Source organism: Xiphias gladius, chromosome 17 (genome assembly GCF_016859285.1).
Source record: "Xiphias gladius isolate SHS-SW01 ecotype Sanya breed wild chromosome 17, ASM1685928v1, whole genome shotgun sequence".
Lineage (NCBI taxonomy): Eukaryota > Metazoa > Chordata > Actinopteri > Istiophoriformes > Xiphiidae > Xiphias > Xiphias gladius.
Window position 1 is genome coordinate 23569962 of NC_053416.1, and position 22784 is coordinate 23592745.

Genomic DNA, 22784 nt, shown 5'->3' on the forward strand with positions numbered 1-22784 from the left:
CCAAAGTTTTTTTTCCCTTTTTTATGGATGTAAGCTTCACATTATATCCAACTGTAGGAGTGCTCTACCTATGCAACACGCTGAACTCTTCTTTGCTGCATGCCATTCTAACCCACTATTAGAAAATGACTGAGCATACAAGACAAATTCAAATACAGTATGGCGACCTGCTAGTTATGCTCATTTATTTACACTAAAACTGATCAATGTACAGTACAGTTTTTTGTAGTTGTTGTATAAGCACTTTAAGGTGTGGTATTTCTAACAATATTGGCGATATTGTTTAAAATAAATTGCATGAAACCAGAAATAATGTAGCACCGTTGATATAATGCCATTGGGTCAAACAGCTGTGACCTCTGAGCCAAAAGCTGTTTCCAACATGCGTGCTTCAAATATGTGGTCTTCCTCTTTTTTTTTTTTTTTTTTTCTTTTGCGTGCGTAGCATTCATCTCTTTTCCTAATCCGACTTAAATACTAGATATTTACAGTACAGAGAAGCAGTCTCTGTATAAAGGTGTGGCTGCCTCCATCCTCAGAGGCAGATCTACTCAGTCTGGTTCACATCTAGGGCAAAGCGTACGACTCCACTGCTCCTCCGAGGTTCGGGTCGTTCCGGTGGTGGTTCTCCTCCAGCAGCACCCTGGGAATCATGATGACTGGGTCGGAGAACCTCGTCTTTAGCACCTCTAGGAGGCAGTACATGGTTAAGATACCAGAGAGGAAGAAGGAGACAGAAAGAGACACATGATGAGGCATTTTTCTCAGGTGAACAACAGTAAACCATCGGGTTGAACTGGGCTGAGCACCCTGTGACCGCTCATTTCAGAGGAGAATATCAAAGTTCTCTTTTAGGGACGAAAACTCAGTTGCAGACAAAGATACACCACAGGCTTCTTTTCCTGTTTGCTTGCCACACATATTACATAAAAATGCCTTGTGACGATCGATAGAATGCAGCAACTAACAAATCATGAAATGCTTGGTGTAACTTTGAAAACTTGACCAGACTAGATGGAATACAGATGTAAAGTAAAGCATTTGGTCTTTTTTTAATGATGGATGCTTTGCTTTTAGATCAATATAGGCCATTGGTTTAATCTACACCTTGACCCACTCAATTAACCTCAGTGACATGAAATTACAGGATGCCAATAATGTAATGAGGGTCTCGGGGTGTTCTGTGAAAGAAAACTACAAGATGCAGTACACGGTGGAAAAAACTAGTCTAAATCACATCTGAGTGGAAGTATATTAGCAGTACAAATTAAGAGTGAAGATCATTAACATGCACTTACAGTTTAGTTTGAACTGTCTTTCCAAAGTAGAGCCGCTTCCCTCATTCCATTTATACTTACCCCAACAGAGTTCATCTCATGTCCATGCTAAAGCTCAACAGATATTCTATCTAGACCAAACATAAAATCTGATTGCAGGTCCAACAGAAAAACAGTGGCGGCATGCTTTTGGAACAGATTGAGAATGAAAAAATGGTCATTATAGTGTAAACACAGAATGAAAATTTTAACCGATGACAACAAGCTGAGATGCAAATGGCTACAGTTCACAAGAGTATTCCAAGTGATTACATATGTGGAACAGTGATCTCCACTCTCCTCCCTGGGTGGATAATCCAACAGTCATGCAGTTAGTTTTAACCATGAAGGGTGGGTGCATAACTGCAGCTGACAGAGGTTCATGATGTTGCATGTTGGATGACTGGACTAAACCTGTGGCCTCCTTAAGAAAAGGCGCCTTAAGGAACCTCGCATGTAGGATGTGACGGCGGGCCAGGCAGTCAGACAGCCCCATTCAGCCCCTAAACTAGTGTCCATATGGAAGAGAAATACAGAGGCGCTATGACCTGAAAAGTGGACCGGAAATAATGCTGTGGTTCACCAGAAAAACAAAACTCTGCCACTGTAATAGAAAACAAAAGCAAATCACAACTCCATGAGCATGTATGAATGGGTATGAGTAGCATTTGTGGCTCGTGGTCTACTTTTTCTTCGTTGCTCTCGTGATTGGTTACCTGGGATTGGGTAGTGCACAGCCCCACAGGTGTTGCTTTAGAGTCTGCACCCAGCCAATATCTCGAATTGGCTGGCAGAGTTGTATGTAGTGGTACTGTTTTAGCACAACCCTTCAAATGAATCAGAATGTCATTCATTAGCACACAAGAAATTGGACACAGCATCATCCAAATGTGAGATCCTCAAATATTCTAACCATGACAGCAGGCTAAGTATGAGAAAGAAGAATGTGATCTCAGCAAATGTTTTTCACATTAAAGAACTAGTGGCCTAAGAAGCACATGACTAGTCTGGAATAAATTTCTGGACATCCTTTGACATGCATGTTGCTCTATAAATTGGATGAGTTCTTGGAATATATTGAGACAAGGTGCAAAAATAATATATTCTTCAGTTCTCACATGAGGGCAACATGCAGGGCCTGGAGAGGATATCAGAGCTCATGCCAGAATGCGGCGCAATCTTGGATAAGCATAGAAAGAAGTTGTGAGAGCAAAATTCTCTTCCATGTGGATTTACTTAATCAATGTTGTCTGTCTCACAAAGACAAAGACTGGGACAAGAGAAACGCAGACAGATACCTGCAACCTCTAATCTTTAACCATTCTTCTTAACAAAATGAAGCAAGAAGACACTGCTTTTTCTGCTTTTTGCATTTATTTGTAATGTTTCATTAAATATGAGCAAGCAGATAGAAACACAAGAACGTCACAGTCAATTTTCTTTTTTTTTTTGCCCAAGACATAACTTTGTTTACCATACTTTCTATCCTTATTTGCCTAATAATCACAAAGATAGCACCAGGTGTGTGGTGTGCTAAGCACTGTTTACATTTACTGCCCTTGCAAGCCCCCTCCCTTGTGTTACATGACAAAGCGTTCCCCAACCAAAGGCTGCAAAATGCTAATGAGACGGGCCCTCGTTCCTGACCGGGCGCATGCTCAGCTTGGATAGACATGGTGGTGGCGGTGATGGTTGCTGCTGTCTCAAGCACCACAGAAATGGAAGGAAGGATGTTGAGTAGCAGAATTAATGAGAACAGTGAGGTGTGTGTGGGGGGGGTGGAGCACACTGATGGGTCCACCCCTGACAAGACTGTACAATGCTCTTTCTAAGCCCAAAATCGGTGTTTCTTTGTATATACGCTAAGAGTTAGAGGATGCAGCTGGGTGCTTTGGACCAAGTATAGGACTCAGCCAACATGAAGCCCTGCTATAATATACCGTATACACAAATATAAGCTATAAATACAAGGGAGGTTATATGTAGTTTTAACAGATAAGCAGTTACAATACAACTTACTTTTTGTTCCCTTTTCTGCAACACATCTCACTGAAGAAATTTGGATTAAGCCAGAATTTAAAATCAGAGCCTTTACAGCTTGTTTTGGTATGCTTTGCTAGATACCTCTTACACACAATCACGGCACCACCATGTTGAACCTGCCACACAAAGCAAAAGTAAATCCAGTGTTGAATCCTCATTTTTAAAACAAACTCAGCCTTGTCAAATCAACATGCTGTTACACTTACATTACATCACTGTGCTCATTGGTTTATATTAGAATAAAATACTAGTGAACTTATTATTTATGAAGAAAATGCAATCAAAACTTCTTATCCTGGTAAACAATTTTGAACAAATGTCAGTATATTGTACGATTTATTTCAAAGGAGAATCTGTACTTCATTCATACAGCTCCCTCTTTAAAGGTGATGTGAAATTGCTATTAAGTACAGATCAAAAAAGGAGGTGTGTGTTTGAGTGCAGGCTACTGCGATTACATAACTACATGAAGCTTTACAGAGGGCTCAGTCTTGTTAATAAAGACTGTGTTGGAGGTGATTACACTGAGTTATGGTCGCTGAGCTCTGCTTGATAGACACGATACAAACTGAACCACTCAGCCAAACATTTTCTAGCTCAAATAAACTCATCCCTCTCTGATTCTGAAAAATGTTATTACTCCGATGTTAAATGTCATTATGAGTGCATGTGTTATCTAATTCAGCTGGAGCACTCTTCTGCTATGCAAATGACTGGTGTGTAATGCATAATCAGTTAAGTGAGACCCAGATGGCTTGTTGGCAACAAATTGGGTGTTACAAAATAACATTGAGTGAACTAAAATACCACTGTGTGAATGGGTTGCACATGAGTGAAGGAAACAAAGGCGGTGTTTTTCTTAAGATGAATTGATATAATTTTGTGTATCCTATGACAGAGTTGAATTATAAATGAGATATTGAATTGCAAAATAACATTGAAACCAACACACACGCAGAGCCCTACATGAGCTCTACATCAACAGTAATTAACAGTAGCAAAGATGACAGAGCAGGTACAAAACAAGCTATGGGTCAGACACTCATGACTAACCAAGCAGGACATTTATCAAAGATTTTCAGATTTGCTGTTAATTTAGCAAGTGGAGAATCCCTATCCAAAGTGCCAATTCAGTTATCCTATTTCATAGAAACCAAAACACCAAAAGAAGGAAAAAAATCCTTGATAAACTCAACAAAGCAATCTGCTCAGCTGATCAAAGCCAACCCTCCAGAATTGCTTGTTGGTGGGCCCATGCAACAAGAGCCATCCATTGGCTAGCCAGGCAGCCAGTAGCCATGGCAACCTAGAGATGGAGGCGAGCAGAGTGGGGGTGGTGGGTGGCATCAAATGGCGGAGGAAGAGGATGCTCCTACCAACTCGATCTAATACAGGGTGGGGCAGGAGGAGCAATGACATGTCATTTTGACATCCTGTGTTAGTGTTATTGTACAAAATGTAGGCAAGAGGTAGTGAAAGAGGACAGAGAAGAATGAGTGGATGTTGAGAGACTGAAAAAAGACGAGGAGAAGAAGGAGAGACTGGAGGGGGGAGCAGAGAGGAAAGAAGAGAATAATGTGAACAAAGATGAGAACCTTAATTTTGCAGCCTCTGCTTCTGACCCTCCCCCCCAAAAAAACAAACAAACTAAGAAATAAAAGGAGAAGTAGTGCTAAATGATTTTTACTCTTTTGCCTCAGCCAGTTTGTTGTTCATCTCTTTACTTTTCTCCTTGTCCCCCACCGCCGGCCGGTTCTCGGGCTGGTTCTCCGAGGTCGTCTTCTTGGAGCCCTTCAGCGCAGCGCTCTGCTTATCTTTGGGTTTCTTCACTGACTTGCCATGGCCTGCTGCTGTGGCTCCAGGCTTTTTGGGTTTAGAGCGAGGGACACTATATCTGTCAACCTAAGGATGTCGGATAGCAGAAATCAGATTGCTGGGTTGGCTAGTAACTTCTAAGTGTGTCTGGTGCGGTTTTAGGGCATTACAGTAATTTCAAGATTTTATCAGCTCCCCTTTCTTCCCACTCCCTACATGCATTTTAAACCATATTACAAAGTTAGAAAGGTGCTATCTCACCTGTTTGGTGGGTTCTATGTAAGGCTCGCTGTACAAACTGCGTATCCTCCTCCTCTCCAGGGCCTTGTTGTCAGTGGGCTGCAGTGGGGCTTGCCCCTTAAAGGTGGCACTGTAGCTGGTCTCTAGGCTGGTCTTCTCATCTGGTGGCAGGTACTGGGACTTGGCCCGGATCATCTTGGCAGGCTTCACATCTCTGTAAGCCTTAAATTCAGTTCTGTGTGGAAAGGAGGAAGTCAGCAATCATAAGAAAATCTACCATGCTGCAGCGCTATAACACCCATTAACAGTGATTGTTAATGATGGGTCATGACAGTGCATAGATTAGGGTGACAAGGTCTTAAGTTAAAGGAATAGTTTGACATATGGGGAAATATCCTGCTGAGAGTTAAATGAGAAAATCGATAACACTTTTGTACCTGTCTAGAAATGGTTGGCTTAGCGTAGCACATGGACTAGAAGCAGAGGTAAATAGCTAGCCTTGCTCTTTCCAAAGGAAAAAAAATCTGCTCTCCACTGGTTGTCTGACAACCTCATGGTGACACAAGACTCCAGGAAGTTACTGCGCCCTGCCAAGAAATACTACAACACATCACCCCATAAAACAACAAGTTTTTGTTTTAACTCTTTGGTTTCAGCACTTACACACCTATGCCATTGGTTGGCCGGCCAAGTTTTGGAGTTTCCCCATTGGCCATTGCTCTTTCAAAAGGAATTGGAGCAAACAGTTTCTATTGCGTCATCAGGGGCAAAGGCACTAGGGGCAAAGGCACTAAGATGGCAACACTGCCTGTTTGCCAGGCAGTGTTGCCATCTTAGTGCCTTTGGGCTAGATTTACCGACCCTTCGCACCCTTTTAACAACTTTTCTTCACAAAAGCACCTAGCGACAAATCTACCGATTTTCTGGACAGACCTTAGCAACTTTCCATAGAAGAGAGTCGCCAGTATTGCCCCACAGGTGAGATCGGGCTTGCCCTCCGCAGGGACACCTCTCTATGGGTCTTATTCAATTGACCCAAAGGCAGCTGACACAGATGTGAATGAGCTTCTAACTTTCTCCCAGAGGGATCATTTTACAGGTAAATAAAGCTGAAATCATAGCAAAGCCATTGTCTTTAACTTATGTTTGTGGTGATTCTGTCAGACAACGTCGTGGATATAAAGATTAGGATTTTATCAGAGCAGAGCCGCAGCTTGGAAATGACTTGGAAGCGACTGCTGGTTAACATCTTGTCTTGATGGGCCACGTTTCAGTCACTATTTCAGACAACAAATTTCAGACTATATTTCAGACAACAGAAACAGAAAAACATGTCAATGAGAACAGCTCTATTGGGAATTCAGCTGTATTAAAATATCGTATATGGTAGATAGAGGGGGATCCAGCCATATAGTAGGTTTTGACCTAGGCTTGTTTACCTTTGGACAGAGCCAGGCCAGCTGTTTTCCCCTGCTTACAGTCCTTACGCTATGTTAAGCTAACGTCCTGCTGGCAATAACTTCATGATTTGTCTACAGACAGCAGCAAGAATGCAAATAAGCATATTTTCCAAAATGTCAAACTATTCTTTCAACACCGATAATACATTTTCTGGCTACAATACTTCCCCGTCACTTGTGCTGCTTCTTTACAAGTATCAATAAATTGCTGGTATAATTATCTAGATGCAAACCAGAGATTACTTTGGGTCTTTCATGTGTGTATATTGCCCTATTTTATAGTTGACTGTCTGATGACAACCCTCTGTGTTGGAACTTAATTTAAAGAAAATCTCTAGAAAAACAGTTCTCTTTTATGGTAGGCAGCATAACACCAAGTTTATAATCTGTCTAGAGAAAATATGTGAAGTGGTGCACAGGGCTGGAAGCAATGAGTTACATTTAGTCTCGACAATGTAACAAAGTGGTATTATTGTGTTCTTGTAACCTGCCATGTTGCACGACCAAAAGGTGCATGCTGGGTCTGGCTAAATGCTAAATACTTAAATACTGTAACGTTCAGGCAGCTGTGTGCAACAAATGACGGATTGTTGTAACCCAATGTACAGAGGAGAGCATCAACAAATACACGTTTTGTCTGTTTGTCGGCTACAGCTGCTGTGGAGTTTATGTTGTTTATATTTTCTGCTGCTTTATTACCTCCGCCAAGAAGGTTATGTTTTCATCTATCTCTTTTTTGGCTTATTTTTCAACAGGATTATGCAAAAAGTACTGAACCGATTTGCACCAAACTTGGTGGAGGGATGGAGCATGGGCCAGGGAAGAACCCATTAAATTTTACGGCAGATTTGGATCATTTGCTATGAATTTGATTTTTTTTCTCTAAAGTCTGGCGTATTTTGTTTGACATTGGCTTTGGTGGAGGTCTGTTCTCTAAGAAGTGGCAGCCATTTGATTTATAGAGCGTAATATTGATACATAAAGTCTATGGACACCCATCATGGTGTCCAGGTGTTTCTATTATTTTGTCAACCCCATTTGTATCAGTGAAGGTAGGTTAAATAACAGAAACACTTCTCTGTATAATGCAATACAGCTCAACAGCATCACACATTAAATCCTCCAGAATGATCATACAGTTGAATCAACAGCTGTCTAAAACAATTTTAATAAAAACTGAACATTATGACCTTCATGAAAGGAGGATTTATTGAGTTCATATTTGTAATTATCAGTTGTATGCACAGGCTGCAAAGTTCCTGACTGGAATTTATTGATCACTTTCAGGTGCGGTTCTCACCTGGGAACAGTGTACATGCATTATTCCTGGTAGCCTAAAGACAGTCTTTAATTTAACATTTTTATCATAAATCATTATTATCACTATGTAACATTTTTTACCTCCCCTTCCCCCTTTTAAAAATGTAACACATAAATGTTTACTCAGAGTACATTTGCTACATAGGTACAATTTATTGTAATTAACAGTACTTTTACTTGACTGCAATCTCCCAGTACTCTTTCCAACCCTGGTGGTAGATTACTACTCCAGAGTAGAGTATGTCAGAGGCACTGTAAGTTGGAGGAGGTCTGCACCACAGTTTGATGGTGTGATATTCTCTAGTCCTCACACAGCAGTTTTGACGAAGGTCAGCAGTAGGGCATTCACACAGAGCAGGCTGGCCTGCAGCATGTGTTCTGCATCAGCCTTCTCAGCAGTACTCATCCAGTCATTTGCACCAAACTACCATATGTATCTATGCATATAGGCTATATGTGTATCTGTTGGCAGGAGTATGCCCGCAACTGTCAGCCACACAGTTTAACTCTGTCTGTAAACATGTTTTATGTCTTATTTTAAAGCCCTTTCAAGCGACGGGCATTGGAAAATTAGCAGTGACTATAAATGCTGTGATAAATTGCATTAGATAATTGTTGTGCAATTCTCTAAGTATGTTGCATCTGTCCCCATTGAATACACACAAAATGAAAATGAAATGAATCACCAGTACTTTCATTAAAATTAGTGATGCATCTATAACAATTATTTTCATGATCACTAATCTGCTGTGTCGTTTAGTCCATAAAATGTATGAAAATATTGAATAATGCAGATGTCAATTTTCTTAAGCCTTGTTTGTTTTATCCGACCACACAAAGACAACAAGATCACATAAGACAAAAACAAGCAGCAAGTCCTCACAATCGAGAAGCTGGACCCAGCTGTATTAATGTCATAAAAGAGGAAAAAATACTGAAAAATCCTTCCATTCGTCTTACAGATCTGTGCTCTCTTGGCCAAGTCTCTCTTGAAAAAGAGATTTTAATCTCAACAAAACTTTTGCCAGGTTTAATAAAAGAAAAAGAAAAAAAGTGAAATAAGTAATATGTCAAAATGAAGCTTATATTCCATTCGGCCTTCTGGTCATTATGGGAAGCTTCAGATTGCATGTGCCTTGAATTTCTCTTTGTTTACGCCTGTTTTTTTTTACAGCCAGAAACCAATGTTCAGAAAATGAAAAGTTGGAAAATAACAACAAGTAACAACAAATGACCTACTGGTTGAACTGCAGTTATTAACTAGTCTTAACAGTAATAAAGTATAAAATATTTAAAATTGTCATTAATCACTGAGAAAAGAGACTCCTGATCGAACACATACACATCCCACAATTTGACCTCTGTGTCCTCATCCAAAACATTGAAATAGTTTTTATGGTGTTTTACAGTACGTCTCCTGCAAAAGTAACTAACTACAAAGGGAAACAGACAGCCTTCTGGTTTAGGCCAGTTAGATGACACCTTTCAGTCATCCCCTGGGGCTCCAGTGAAGTCACAAACACAAACTCAATCCCCCAACAAAGCACAGTTCAGTGCAAACACTCAGATCCATGCAACTGTAGCCACTGTAGTACAGAAAAGCACTACATTAGGCAACACCACTAAGTGTGGACAGAGGAGCAGACATGGCCGAGCTGCGGTACCAGAGACTCATTAGAACGATTTGTTAGGCCAAGTCTTATGGGAGACCATCAAATCAATAACTGCAGGTATAGAAAACAGCCTTGGAGACCACGTGATCCTGTTTAATGTAATGTATGTGACAGGGAGAGGCGCATTGATTTTACATCTTCTAATATATTACGTTGGGGAGGGGGCTACGAGACTGTAGCTGAGCTGTCTGACTTTCCATCACAGCGTAAAAGCTGGGCTCTGACCTCAAGGGTTCCTGTGGAGGGTTGTCATGGGATAACATGCGGCAGTGAAACGACATACAACAGATTGTGTGAGGCACAGGCCTGGATTTACTGCAGACTGTTTCACGTCTTGCCTTTGTCTGCTGTGAAAAAGGTCTACTCTCATGTCTTTTCAGTGGTTTATAATTGTGTGGTTGTTGTACCTGCAGTATGTCTACATTGCCAGTATTCCTGTTCCTAGAACCATGAAGCTAGCATGGCTGAAATTGTCACTGTCCCAGTGAAAGGGTTATTTAAGCTGCTCATGAATTTCATTTAACCTTTGTGAAACTGTCAGCAGAATATCAAGACAAGTGACATTTTACAAACTGTTCAACAGATTTTCAATTACAACTGGAAATGCCTTCACTTTCACCATTTCATCTTCCTAACTAAATAATTAGCTCATTAATTTAGCTATCAGGCACTCACCTTTAAGCTGTTCAAGTATTAAACAAAACTGAAGCGTGAAATGTCATTTTACCATAATGTGAAAAGCAAACTCTTTATGATACAAAGGCTGGTGACAGTGATGTGGCTGCTGAATACAGAAATCCCCTCCAGTGGTGCAGAGGAGAGCTGGAAATCACACAGGGTGCTATTACATAACAGGGGTGAAGTCCACTTTCAATGCTCAACTGGGCCAAGAAGCAACAGTGCAAAGACAGGTTATACAACAATGTCCAAGGCCAAGGGTATAAAGGTCTCACATGACACCACAGGGTGTGTGTGTTTGAGAAAGCCAGAGAAAGAGACAGATTGTGAGGGCAGACAGTGTTCGAAACAGACCGGTGTTTCACACTGTGAAACACCGGTCTGCACTCTAACATAGCTGCTATTCATGAACATATGACTGTGCAACAATAAAGCCTGTGTCTCGGAGGTCAGTGTGTACTTGGTACTTTTAAAAAAATGAGTGTTCAGAAAGCTTTCTTGGTTCAGTGCTTGTCATGTTACAGAACTGTATCTACTGCATCGACTAGCTACTGTACATCACGGACATGAAAACAGGCTGAGGTTCACTTGAGGCCGTTCCCTTCAGCTCTGCAAATGTTAGTTTCTCAGCGCTCAGTGCCCTGGGGTCGTCAGATGTAGGCATTTTACTGAGAAACGAAGAAAGTAGCAGTTCGTTGAGACTGTCAAGCACTGGCAGGCACTGAGGTACTGAACATACTTGGTAAACAATTTTTTTTTGTATTTTTTTAAATGTGTTTCATGTCATAGTAGGTATTTTATCAAGAACTTGTCAGAAAAATTGCACACTAATAACACCTCGCACAACTCTTCCCCGCTGCTCCATGTTTTATTCACCATGTTTTCGGCTATCTTTTCTTCATCATGGTTGTCTCTGAGTCGTGTGACTTAGCCCATCTAGAGCCTAAATATACACAACAACAACAACAAAAACAAAAAAAAAAATCATCTTTTTAAAGTAGTTTTTACAAAACACAATCTTTGCTCCTAGTAAAGACAGAAATCTACAAGAGAAAATGATCATAAATACAAAACATACAATGCTACAACCAAGTATTCAAAATATTCTCTGTCAAATACAATCTTTCATCTCAATCTACATATCAGTAGCTAAAAAGGGTTGAGTCTCTGGTTTTCAGTACAAAGCAGAAAATCCTACTATTTCAGCCTTAATTTCTAAACTCATCTCTAACTAAATTTTACCAGATTCTACTGGAAACGACTTCAAACTCCACACTGATGAAGGCAAGATAGCTGAAAAAACTTTGGTGAATAAAGCAGGGTGTACTGGAGAAGAGTTGTGTGACATGATGTAATTTTGATGAATTAGATAGCAGAATAGAATAAGGCAATTTGGCTTACAGACAGTAGTCAATAGTCAATATGAAAAAATTAATAAAAATGATAATCCAAACAATATATACATACCTACACAAATAAGTACACAGGCCAATGCCACTGTTGTCAAAGTGTCACCTTTCACTAAACTATCACAGAGATCAGCAGAAGAAAATAAAATAAATAGATAGATGAGGAAAGGAAAGAGAAGGAAAGGGAGCACTGTTTCACATCCACAGCTAGTCACAGACCAAATCACTTTGCAACAGCTGAAGGAATAAAAGACCTCATGTATCTATTTGTTACACCTCGAGGGAGGTAAAACCTCTGCCTCAACCTCATAATATGAAGGGTGCAGGGAGTCCAATGCGATGACCTGAGCTCTCTTACTTGATACAAGTGGCAAAGATCACTTAAGTTAACACCGCTAACTTTAAAGCACAAATTTTCCCAACAAGTTTTTGTTTTCCACACTGAGATTACCAAACCAACAGATCATAGCAAATGTTAAAACTGACTTAATCAAAGAAGTATAGAGCACCTCTCAACACTAACATTTCTGAGCCTCCTTAAGAAAAACAATCTCTGGTTTGCCTTTGTATGAATCAAATCAGTGTTGGCATCAAAGGTAAGTTTATCATCCTGGATGGTTCCTAAGTATCTGAACGGTGGGACTGCTGTCACAAGCTCCCCCTTAATAATGGTTGAGATTATGTCCCCTTTATAAGTGGGTCTCCTTCAAAAGTCACTCAAGTCATCTCTTTGGTCTTAGACGCGTTCAGCTGTAAGAAAGACTGACAAATTCTTCTACCACTGGACTCCGTTACTCAATGTGCAAAAAGCTGACCGCTCCAGTGTCATCCGCATACTTGAGAACATACCTGTCTTTATAACACGTCTGACAGTCTTTGGTGTACAAAACAAAACAAAGCGCAGAAAGAACGCAGCTCTGAGGGGACCCTGTGGAAGATAAGAGTGTACTAGACAGAGAACCGTTTACTTGAACACTGTTTGTCAATTGCTAAAGTGTAGCTGAGGAGTCTTTTTTCAGAGCACAGATAATGTGTTGGCTGTGCGTCATTTTCATACACTGAGTTGCTGGTTCTTTCCCAGTTTTTTTTACATTTCATTGAAATGCAATCCAGTAAGTAACCCTACAATACTTCAAAGCTTCCATTTTTGTTAAGTCTGTGTCACACAAGTGAGAGGAAATTATCATCTCTTAACACACATTCTGAACAAGCTCCCTCTCTATTTTCTCTTACTAATACTGTTCCTTTTCTTCATTTGATCTTTTATTGGTTACTCCAACAAACAGAAAATGAGGCTGTATATTTTATCTACACATCAATGCAGATGCAAAAAAATTCAAGGACCCTAAACAATAGAGATTAAAATAACATGAATAAATAATTAAAAGAAAAAAAATAGAAAAAAACTAGAGCGATTACATGCATCTTATTGAGATGAGGGTGTAGAGGATAAGATAAACAAAATACAGTTTAGTTCAAGCCATCTATCCATTAGAGTAAGAAAATAAAGGAAATATGGACCGTTCATGTTGCTGCGGGAGCATGTCTAAAGATTCTGGGGAAGGTAAGTATTTTACGAACCACGTGCATTATGTCGTTTCTGATTATAAACCTCAGAAAGATTAGATGCAGCTACTTCCATGGAGATCGTCTCAAGGAATGTTTAAAGCCGCTCCCTCTTTCAGCTGATCTCCGTCCTGCTAACTCTGCAAAGGATATTCCTATGTCGGTTACCCAATTTCTTTGAACTACATTCCAATTTTCTCCCCATATCAATTGTGATCTCATTTGCATATATCTTAAAAAGGCTTCATTTTCAATACCGTATGTAGCTTTAAGCTGAGCAAAAGTTCTCAGTTTTCTGTCATGTGTGTTTCTCATACCATCTACAGTTATAAAACCTTTGGAATCCCAGTCATCATTTCTATGTGGCCTGCCATTCAACACGAAGTTTGAGAGTTATTAATCTTAAAATTGATCAAGTTCTGGAATATTTTTACAATGGGGCAAGAACTGAATCAAAGGGTTAACAATGTTTACATACGGGAACATACCACAGCCCTTGCAACGAGACCTTATCTTTTAACATGTCTAAGGCTTCCTGTTCTACACTTTCCCATCTTGTGCTTCTTGAATTAAAGCCATAACCCCATGTCAAAGTCCATCTATAGTTAAATGCAATGTAATAATTATACACATTCGGAGAGCCAAGCCCCCCCCCCCTTTTCCCTGTCTAGATACAAGTTATTGCGGCCATCCCTTGGAGTCTTGTTATTCCATATGAATTCTTGTATCAACCTCTTTAAAAAATCTTTTATCCAAGGGAAAGGGAATAGCTGCCATGGGGAAAGTAATCCTTGGTAAAACAATCTGCCTATTAAACTATCTATCTAACCCCAAATAATTAGAGGGAGAGATTTCCACATTTCAGTGTCATGTATGACATTATTTAGGAGTTTCTTTTAAATTAATTAGGGCAATATCATATATATTGGACTTCAGAGTTACACCAAGATAACGCATTCCATCAGGCGACCATTTAAAGGGCAAATTAGCAATATGGAATTTGTGGCAGTGAGCATTTAAAGGTAAAACCTCAGACTTATCCCAATTATTCTTATATCCCGAAATAGAAATACAAAGTCTCAAGTCTCAAGAATGTTTTTAAGGGAGGTTGGAGGATCTGATAATGTTAGCTGGATATCATCTACAAAAAGACTTCTTTTCATCTCTGTTACTGGGGCTGAACTTCCTTTGATATTGTGGTTTTGTCTAATCAATGTGGCCAGAGGTTCTAATGACAAAACGAAAAGCACAGGACTCAAAGGGCAATCCTGAGGCGTCCCTCATCTAATTTTCAGTGGTTCGGAGACTATGCTATTTGTGATTATTCTGGCTTTAAGAATTGAGTATTTCAGTAAAATATCATTCATTAAATTTGTTCAGTGTTTTGAAAAGGTATGACCATTTGATGCGGTAAAAAGATAAAAAAGATACCGCAATTGGTGGTTCAACTGTCAAATTGTTGTAATGTATTACGTGAAACAGTTTTCTCATATTATCTGCAATTTGTCTGGATCTTTCAAAACTAATCTGGTCAATGTGAATGAGTTTAGGTAGAGTTTCATCTAATTGTCGTGGAAAATTTGCTACATATATGTTTCTTTTATGAATTTAGGAGTGAGATAGGGTCATATCCTCCACAGTGTAAGGGTCCCTCATTAGGTTTAAGTAAGAATGTGATCTTAATATTAATGTTTCTGTATTTCTGTATCTTCTACTCATTTATTTCAGAAGATCTTGTTCAGCTCTGTCAGTCACTGAGGCCCGTACTATGCTAACATACTACCTGAGCCGCATTGGACGGCTGACCCCTTTAACCCGCTGCGGTGGAGAAGATGTGCAGAGAAAGGCCTCGTCACTACAACCAAACACTGGCACTGACAGGGGTGGAACCAAGCCAGGGTACAGCACTGCTGAGCTTCATGCAACCCTGCTCTAACATGGCACAATCTGGACCATGCACCAAGGGAGAGTCATGAGAGAAAAGAATAAAAAGCAAGTGCCGGCAAATTTCTGCAGTGCAGATGCAAACCATGTTGAGCTGCACAAGTTGTCTTGACACATGATCACAGTTAAAATCAGGACGACAGGTTATTGGCAGGCCACAGAAAACCACCCAGGAGTAGAGTAAAAAAGGCAAATCAGATTTACTTCAGTAAGGGATTCCAATTGAGAAAAATAATCAAACTGTATTTTAAAATCCCAAATCAATAATGTGAATCAAAACTTTAATTGCAAGCAGACCCACTTCCCACAGCTCAGAGGAATGTAAGAACATAATTACCACATAACCTGCTCAACAGAACATACTACAAAATCATCTAAATATGAAGAAGGAATACTTACAGCATTCAGAATTTTAAAAGGTTATTCAAAATATACTGTATTTGTCCTACATCCACACATTAATGCAAATCACAATGAAAGTTAAAAATCGATAATTCTACAAATAATGTCAATTCATTAGATAGATCGATAGATAGATAGATAGAAAGATAGATAAATAGATAGGTCCAAATAGTCACTGACTGAGTAATTAATTACTCAATCAGTGACTATTGTGATAGACAGACATTTGCTAGTTCCACTTTCTCCGATATGAGGATTTGCTGCTTTTTGATTTATATCATTGTTTTTTGAACAATGTAGGACTTTGGGTTGTTTTCATCTGACAAAACAAGCTATTTGATCATGTCACTTGGGGCTCTCGAAAACTGAAATGAGCATTTTTCACAATTTTCTGACCTTTTAAAGACCAAGCGAATAACTGATTGTAAAAATATTATTAATATTAGTAAGGAAATTAACAGCTAGTTGTATCTCTAATGCCTATTCTGTGCATGGATGCTGAGTAGCATGGAATTTTGCCTTTGTATGTGACTCTGTGTTAGACTCCAATTTTAAATCCTGTAAACCATAAATACATCTGAGAACTTTTGGGACAAATTTCTGTGCAGTTATCATTGACACTGACCACAGTGATTCTGGCTCTAATTCTGCACTAGTGCTGGCCTGAGATAAAGGGCTGGCCAGCTTCTCTCAGAGTCTTCCAGGGAGTGAATCTGCCCACGCGCAGTACTGTAGCTTCACTTCATAGCAGCGTTTCTTGGTGCGTCAGCGGGTCTAGAGACTGGCTTCTGGTTTATACTTCCTCCTGGGATCATTTGGCCTCAGCTCTATCTCACAGCCATTCTGTTGCTTCTTAGGAAGTGGCTCAATGGAAACAGCACACTGCAGTATTATAGGGGATTGTCATTCCGTCAAATTTTACAAGTATTCTTGGTATTGTCAGTAACTGTTCCTTTACAATGGGAACAATTTAAAGCTATGCTAATTTCCAATGAGACAACAATCACCAGACATACTATAGCCACCATTTTAAACCCTCTAATGAAGAAGCATTTTATTTAGGTGTTTTATGAAAATGATACTGCCAGTTTGTACCAAAGTGCAATTTTTCAGTTATTAACAATGGTCGGAGTTTTGTTACAACTACAAGTTTAACTTGGTTACAGCATCTTACATAATTCATTCATATTATGAATCATATCTGAAGATATTTCCTTGTGAATTAACTGCAATCAGATATGATAAACTCAGATAAGAGTGGTTACATAAGACAGTTAGCTTTAGCTGGAAGAGCTCTGAATTGACGCAACAACTGAATACTGGATATCAGCTGAGTTGTTAGGATTACATTTTGGCAACAATATGTGGAATCATCGCACAAACGAAACAACACTGGTTTCTACTATCAGCAGACAACAACAGACAAAAAAATCAAAGCAGTTTGGGGGAAAATTAGTTATCTTGGGACGTCTGAGATAACAACCTGCCATTTTTACAGTTTCGTCCTGTCTCAGTCTCAGAGCTGAAGCAGGATCGGTGTTTCTGCATTCACTGCTTGTCCGGAAAACATGAAGCTTTGCAGGCTCTCTAAGAGGATCATTTTTAAATCCACCAGAATCCATTGGCCTCTTTACAGTATACTGTCTGCTGCTGCAAATGCTATGTTCTGCAAACGTGACATAAAAGACAAACTCATTTTGAGTTTATTGAGCATCCTTGTCATAAAGACGGAGGACTTTATGTGCCCAGGTGAAAAACATGAGAGAGGAAAATCAAAAGAAGAAGCTCCTGAGATTGCACTGCTGTGAAAAATATTGAGCTATGATATGTGACACAAACTAAAATAAAAAATTCATGCCTCCTCAGTATCTCTCATCCTCTCTGAACTCAGTGAACCTGCACTACTTGCCTTACTCATCGTCAGCGATGAAACTCCACTCTCATTTGTCATTCTCATTCATTTGCTTGATAATTCTTTTATGCAAATTGCTCTTTGAATGTCATTTATTAGAAGCCACGCATTGCATAATGCAAAAAAAACCCCTGGCAAGATGAAAAATGGCCATTGTCTCTTACAGCAGTACTGGTAGCAAAAACAAAACATTAACAAAGATTCCAGCAACTCCTGCCTCTGACTCATGACTTATTCTCATGCAGAAAATGGCCTTTTAAACATAATGCAGCGGCAAGATGAAGGCTGGATGGGGCTCGAGACCAGGAGGCTTTTGGTCGAAAATGCTGCACCAATTCAAGCAAGAAAAGAAATAGTTAACAGTGGCATAAAAGAACTATAGTTGCCTTTTACATTTCCCAGGTGCACTGCAGAAAAAGAGCCTTTGTGTTCAGCAAGCTGGATAAATAAAAGTTTATAAAAACAGCAAGTGCCCTCATCAGGAAATAGAGCTGAGGGGAACATGTTTAATTGGCCTGGTACAAACCAGGACAATGGAAGAGCAGGGCTGGCTTTGAATAGACACTTCATCTGGTTCCATAATGAAAGTTGGTTCCTGCTACAGAGTTTATACACAACTATAATTACACTTTAGAGAGTGAGAAAGGTTTCACTGCAACTGTAACTTGACCAACACAGGATTTTTGAGGCTAATGACAATATCACTATTTGATTTTATCAGCCGATATTCTCTTTTCTTTATGAACATATAACATTATAACAATAAACATTTTTGACAAGGATGTCTTAAATTGGTCTTTTAAGCATTGTGACCAAGATATGTTCAAGCAGGACTTTTAACAATTGAACAAGGCTGAGAGTTTACACCCGAGCAGCTTTGTGAGGCTGTGTTTAGGCACATTGGTGCTTTGAGCTAAATGCTAACATCAGTGTGTAAACACGCTGATATTGACAATGCTAAAATGCTGATGTGCACCAGATATAATGTTCACCATGTTCACCATCATAGCTTAGCAAGTTAGCATACTAACATGCTGTTTTACACTTAACACAAAGGACACCTGAGGCTGATGGGAAGGCCATTAGTTTCACAAGGAAAGGTTAGGGGATCTCCAAAGCTGAATTAAAAATTACAATTTATTCTGAAGATGTTTCCCTCATCTGATTGGTAGGTGTGATCATAATGAATGTGGTTTGAGTATAAGAGCTTGTGTACTAAATGTGTACCAAATGTCATGACAATACATTCAGTAGATGTAAAGACATTTTACCAATAACAAAAAATGTCAACCTTACGGTGATGCTAGAGGACACGTCAGGTTATCACCAAAGTCATGAGGATTTATCCTCTGGGGATATCAGCATGCTAACAAAATTTCCTTAACAAAATTATATGACAGTCTTACAGAGCCCAGGAGATGTCATGGAGATAAAAATAACTTGTTCCGAAATTTAGAAATTTATGCTCTTGATTTAATGTGTGTGAACAAAATACTAATTTGTGCAATCTTGTTGAGGGTAGAAAACACTTTTGTCTATTGGCCTATTATTCTTAAAAATATATTTGAAGGATCTCAAAAATAACACAACGTTGTGTTTAACAGCCAAAACCCAAAGTATATCCACATATCTCAGTCCAATCAGTCAGACTTTAGTTTAGCTGCACAAAATGAGAACCCAAGACTGGCCCCAGCAGAAAACATCTTCAAACAGCACAGATTAACTAAAACATGCAGCAAAAGGGAAGGTAATACTTAGTGTATTTATAAATGTAAATTTATTTCATGGTCTCTTTAAGAATTTTTTTCCATGACAGAAACATCTCTGTTGTTTTATGGTTAATAGTAATATTAGCATAAACCAAAATGAAGATTCCTTGTCAGGACTGATCTTACAAAGCTTAATGGTATGCAATGTTTTTTCAGTTTGATGATATTTTTGGTGATAAATGGCTATTATTTCAATGTTTTTTTCACAGCACTTCTTACTCATCACTTTATGGAAGTCAGTGTAGAGCTGGGAAATAACTCAACATTATTAATTATTGTTTCCCGCTAGCCCTTTATCTTGTGATGACATGTGATGATCTTTCTGTTTTGTTGTTTCACGAATTTAGTTGTACAAATGAACGATTCCAACCAAACTGTAGTTAAAATCTCACAAAATTTATATATATCACGTGTGCTGTTTAACTGTGTGCACATTATCTATGATATGAAACCACAGTTGACCTGCTTTGAGTCTCCGCAGCGGAAGACAGAGGGATGACTGGGCTTCTGCTTGTCACGGTGCAGCCATTTCATGCCATGTGGGGGGAAAGTGCCCTGCACTGCACCCTGAGGACTGCTCAACAGCACAGGCACGGCAGCAAAGCACCAAACAGCTGTAAGACTGACTCACTGATCTCACATAGCAGCTTTCACCTCAGCCTGCCGAATCACACTTTGACCGAGCGTCCTGTCTCAACTCAAACCTGCATTCTGTGACAACACTTGGCAAAAAATATCAAAACGTACATCCTGGAAAGTGAACACTGAATCAAATTAAATGTTTCAAAAATTCTAATTCAACACAAATACTGAGATATGACTGTTTATGGTAAGAACGCTCCAAAAAAAACCTATACCCAGTATGGCAGTGACAAAAAAACGTCTACAAAACAAAACAAAACAAAACACAAAGATGAAGGCTCAAGTGTGAAATGGATCTCATATATCACATCATCTCACACAATTAGCAGGGAGCCTTCCCAGGACATAAATACGAGGCAAGCATACAGTGACCGCGATGTGCGTGACTTGATGCTTATCCATCCACCAGTACCCATCATCCTCGGGAACATTGCATAATAGGGCAGAGATTAGCCTAGTGGGCCTAAACATCAACAGTGTTGACAATAACTCCACCTTGCCCTTTCCATTTAATTGAATTCCCCTCTATGGAGAAAATAAAGGGTGGTTGCCCTGTTTGTTTTCAAAAAATGCTGTGTGTCGCTCTGAATTGCTTGTTTCAAGAAAACAAGCTTCCGAAGTTCATCAGTAATTGGGAAATAACTAAGATTAAGTGGTAATTTAGTCATCAGCAATTAAAAAGAGAAAGCTTCACACTTCTCAGAGGCCAGCAATGCAACCACTACCAAAACATTCACCTTTTAATGGACTGCGACGTTAAAAGATTTTCCCCAAGGCAAGGCCCCCCATTTATTAAAGGACCCCCACTAAATAAGGGACTGTACAAAAGATTCCTCAGGGGGGAGGGTGTTCGGAAAAGGAGGAGGGGTTGGATTTTCATTTTTTTTTTTTCTGGAGAGAGACTTTTTGGGAGTGGCTAATTCCTAATTTTAGCAGTAAGCGGGACTACAGTAGAGTCAAATGTGTCAAAAAAATGTAAATATAAAGTGACTCTTGGTTCCAAAATAAAGAACGTCATTCAATATTAGGTGAACAGGATGCATCATTTGTTGTGTTGCCCATAACTATGACATTTGCTAATTCCACTTCTTTTGTGTAAATTGGTGAGTATGTGGAAATGATTATTTCATTAATGTACACCATTTTAAATTCTTTGTGTACGTATGGTTATCGACTGCAAATACCAATCCCATAGTGTAATATGACTTTAAAATATTATGGTGCGGATGTTGCACCCCCCCCCCCCCCAAACACACACACGCACACCCACACCCCATTAAGTTGTGTACAGTTTTTACAGGTTTTCACCTGACAAAAGATTGCTTGTGTCTTCTGCTGATACGCATTTATCGCCTGTATAACGGTTTTCCAGTTAATTGAGTGAGTGAAGAAAAGTATGATTTATTCAATACCAATTTCGACCCCTATGACCCCTTCATATGGACGCCTGAGGCCTCTGGACTCCCACTTTAGGACTCAACCTACCGATGGCAGGCAGTGGATGGACTTACTTGTATGAGCTGCCGGCGGAAATCTCCTCTTTGATCTGCCTGTTCACGGCGTCCGCCGCCGCCCTGCCTCTGCTCTCTCCCTCCACCTTCGGGACAACCTTCTTCTCCCCCTGCTGCTTACTGGACCGCTTTTTCCTCTCTGACCCCTGGAGGAGGTCTTTCTCTTGCACCTTGTCGGCAATAGCGCTCTTCTCCACGCCGATGTCCCCACTCGCCAGCACCACGTGCTGCTTGGCTTGTCCGGACCTGTCCGCATCCCGGTCGTCGCCGGAGGGGATGGTTGTAGGTGGTTTGGGTATCCAGGGGTGGTCGTACCTTTTCGGGATGGGCCAGGGTTTGAAGTCCTTCTGGTACTGGGTCTCGCTGTTGAACGGCGTTTCCGGTCCGTGGTACTCGTTCTTGGGTTTACAGCTCGGTTCCGGTCGCACTTTCCAGTGCTTGAAGTCCTCGCGCATCACCGAGCTGCACACGCGCTCCTCGGAGACGCACCTTCGCGGCGCGCGTGCGGCTGCCGTGGTGCGGCTTTCTGCGCTAGACGGCTGCGTTTCTATGGCGACCCGGGACTGGGGCGGGTGGACGGGCGGCTGCAGCTGGATGTGCTGCATCTCAGAGACGTCCGTGTACTTGGTGAAGACCAAAGGCACCGCAATGTCAGCCTTGTCCAGCTGGTTCCAGAAGCGGGCCATGCAGCACGCCCTGCTGATACAGGGCCACGCCATGGTGAGGTTCGGAGAGCTCCACTACAATGCAGTTTCCCCCGGGTCCGAAATGAAGGAGAAATGTTTTCTTTACACCCCGGTGTCCCAATATGAGAAAAACAAGATGTCCGTGTGTTAGGCTGCACGTATGGCTCCAATGTTGTTGACGTTAGATTACGTTGTTAAGTAAATCCATCGTACTTCTAAAACACTGACATATATGTTAACGAGTTTAGCTTAAAACAACAACAACAACCGTACTGACGTTAGTTCTGCTTCCCTGTGTGTCCGCTCTGTCCCGCACGTCTTGCTACATCACCCCGCGGCAGCGCTCTGCAAGCAAGAACGACCCCGCCCGCCTGCTGAGCATCCCGGAGACGCAAAAC

At 40.3% G+C, this 22784-nt stretch overlaps 1 protein-coding gene across 2 annotated transcripts; it reads right to left on the reverse strand.

Annotated features, from left to right (window-relative positions):
- Positions 1-547: 547 nt before the first annotated feature.
- Positions 548-22756, reverse strand: map6a (microtubule-associated protein 6a). 2 transcript variants are annotated; one of them, XM_040149951.1, is made up of 4 exons: positions 21701-22756; positions 5436-5649; positions 5047-5261; positions 548-689 (listed from the first exon to the last, which is right to left on the reverse strand). In XM_040149951.1, the coding sequence occupies exons 1-4, from the start codon at positions 22417-22419 to the stop codon at positions 548-550; spliced, it is 1290 nt and encodes a 429-aa protein (XP_040005885.1). In that variant the 5' UTR covers positions 22420-22756. The 2 variants fall into 2 exon arrangements, with proteins under 2 accessions (XP_040005885.1, XP_040005886.1); XM_040149952.1 differs by lacking the exon at positions 548-689 and adding an exon at positions 2700-4744.
- Positions 22757-22784: the final 28 nt, after the last annotated feature.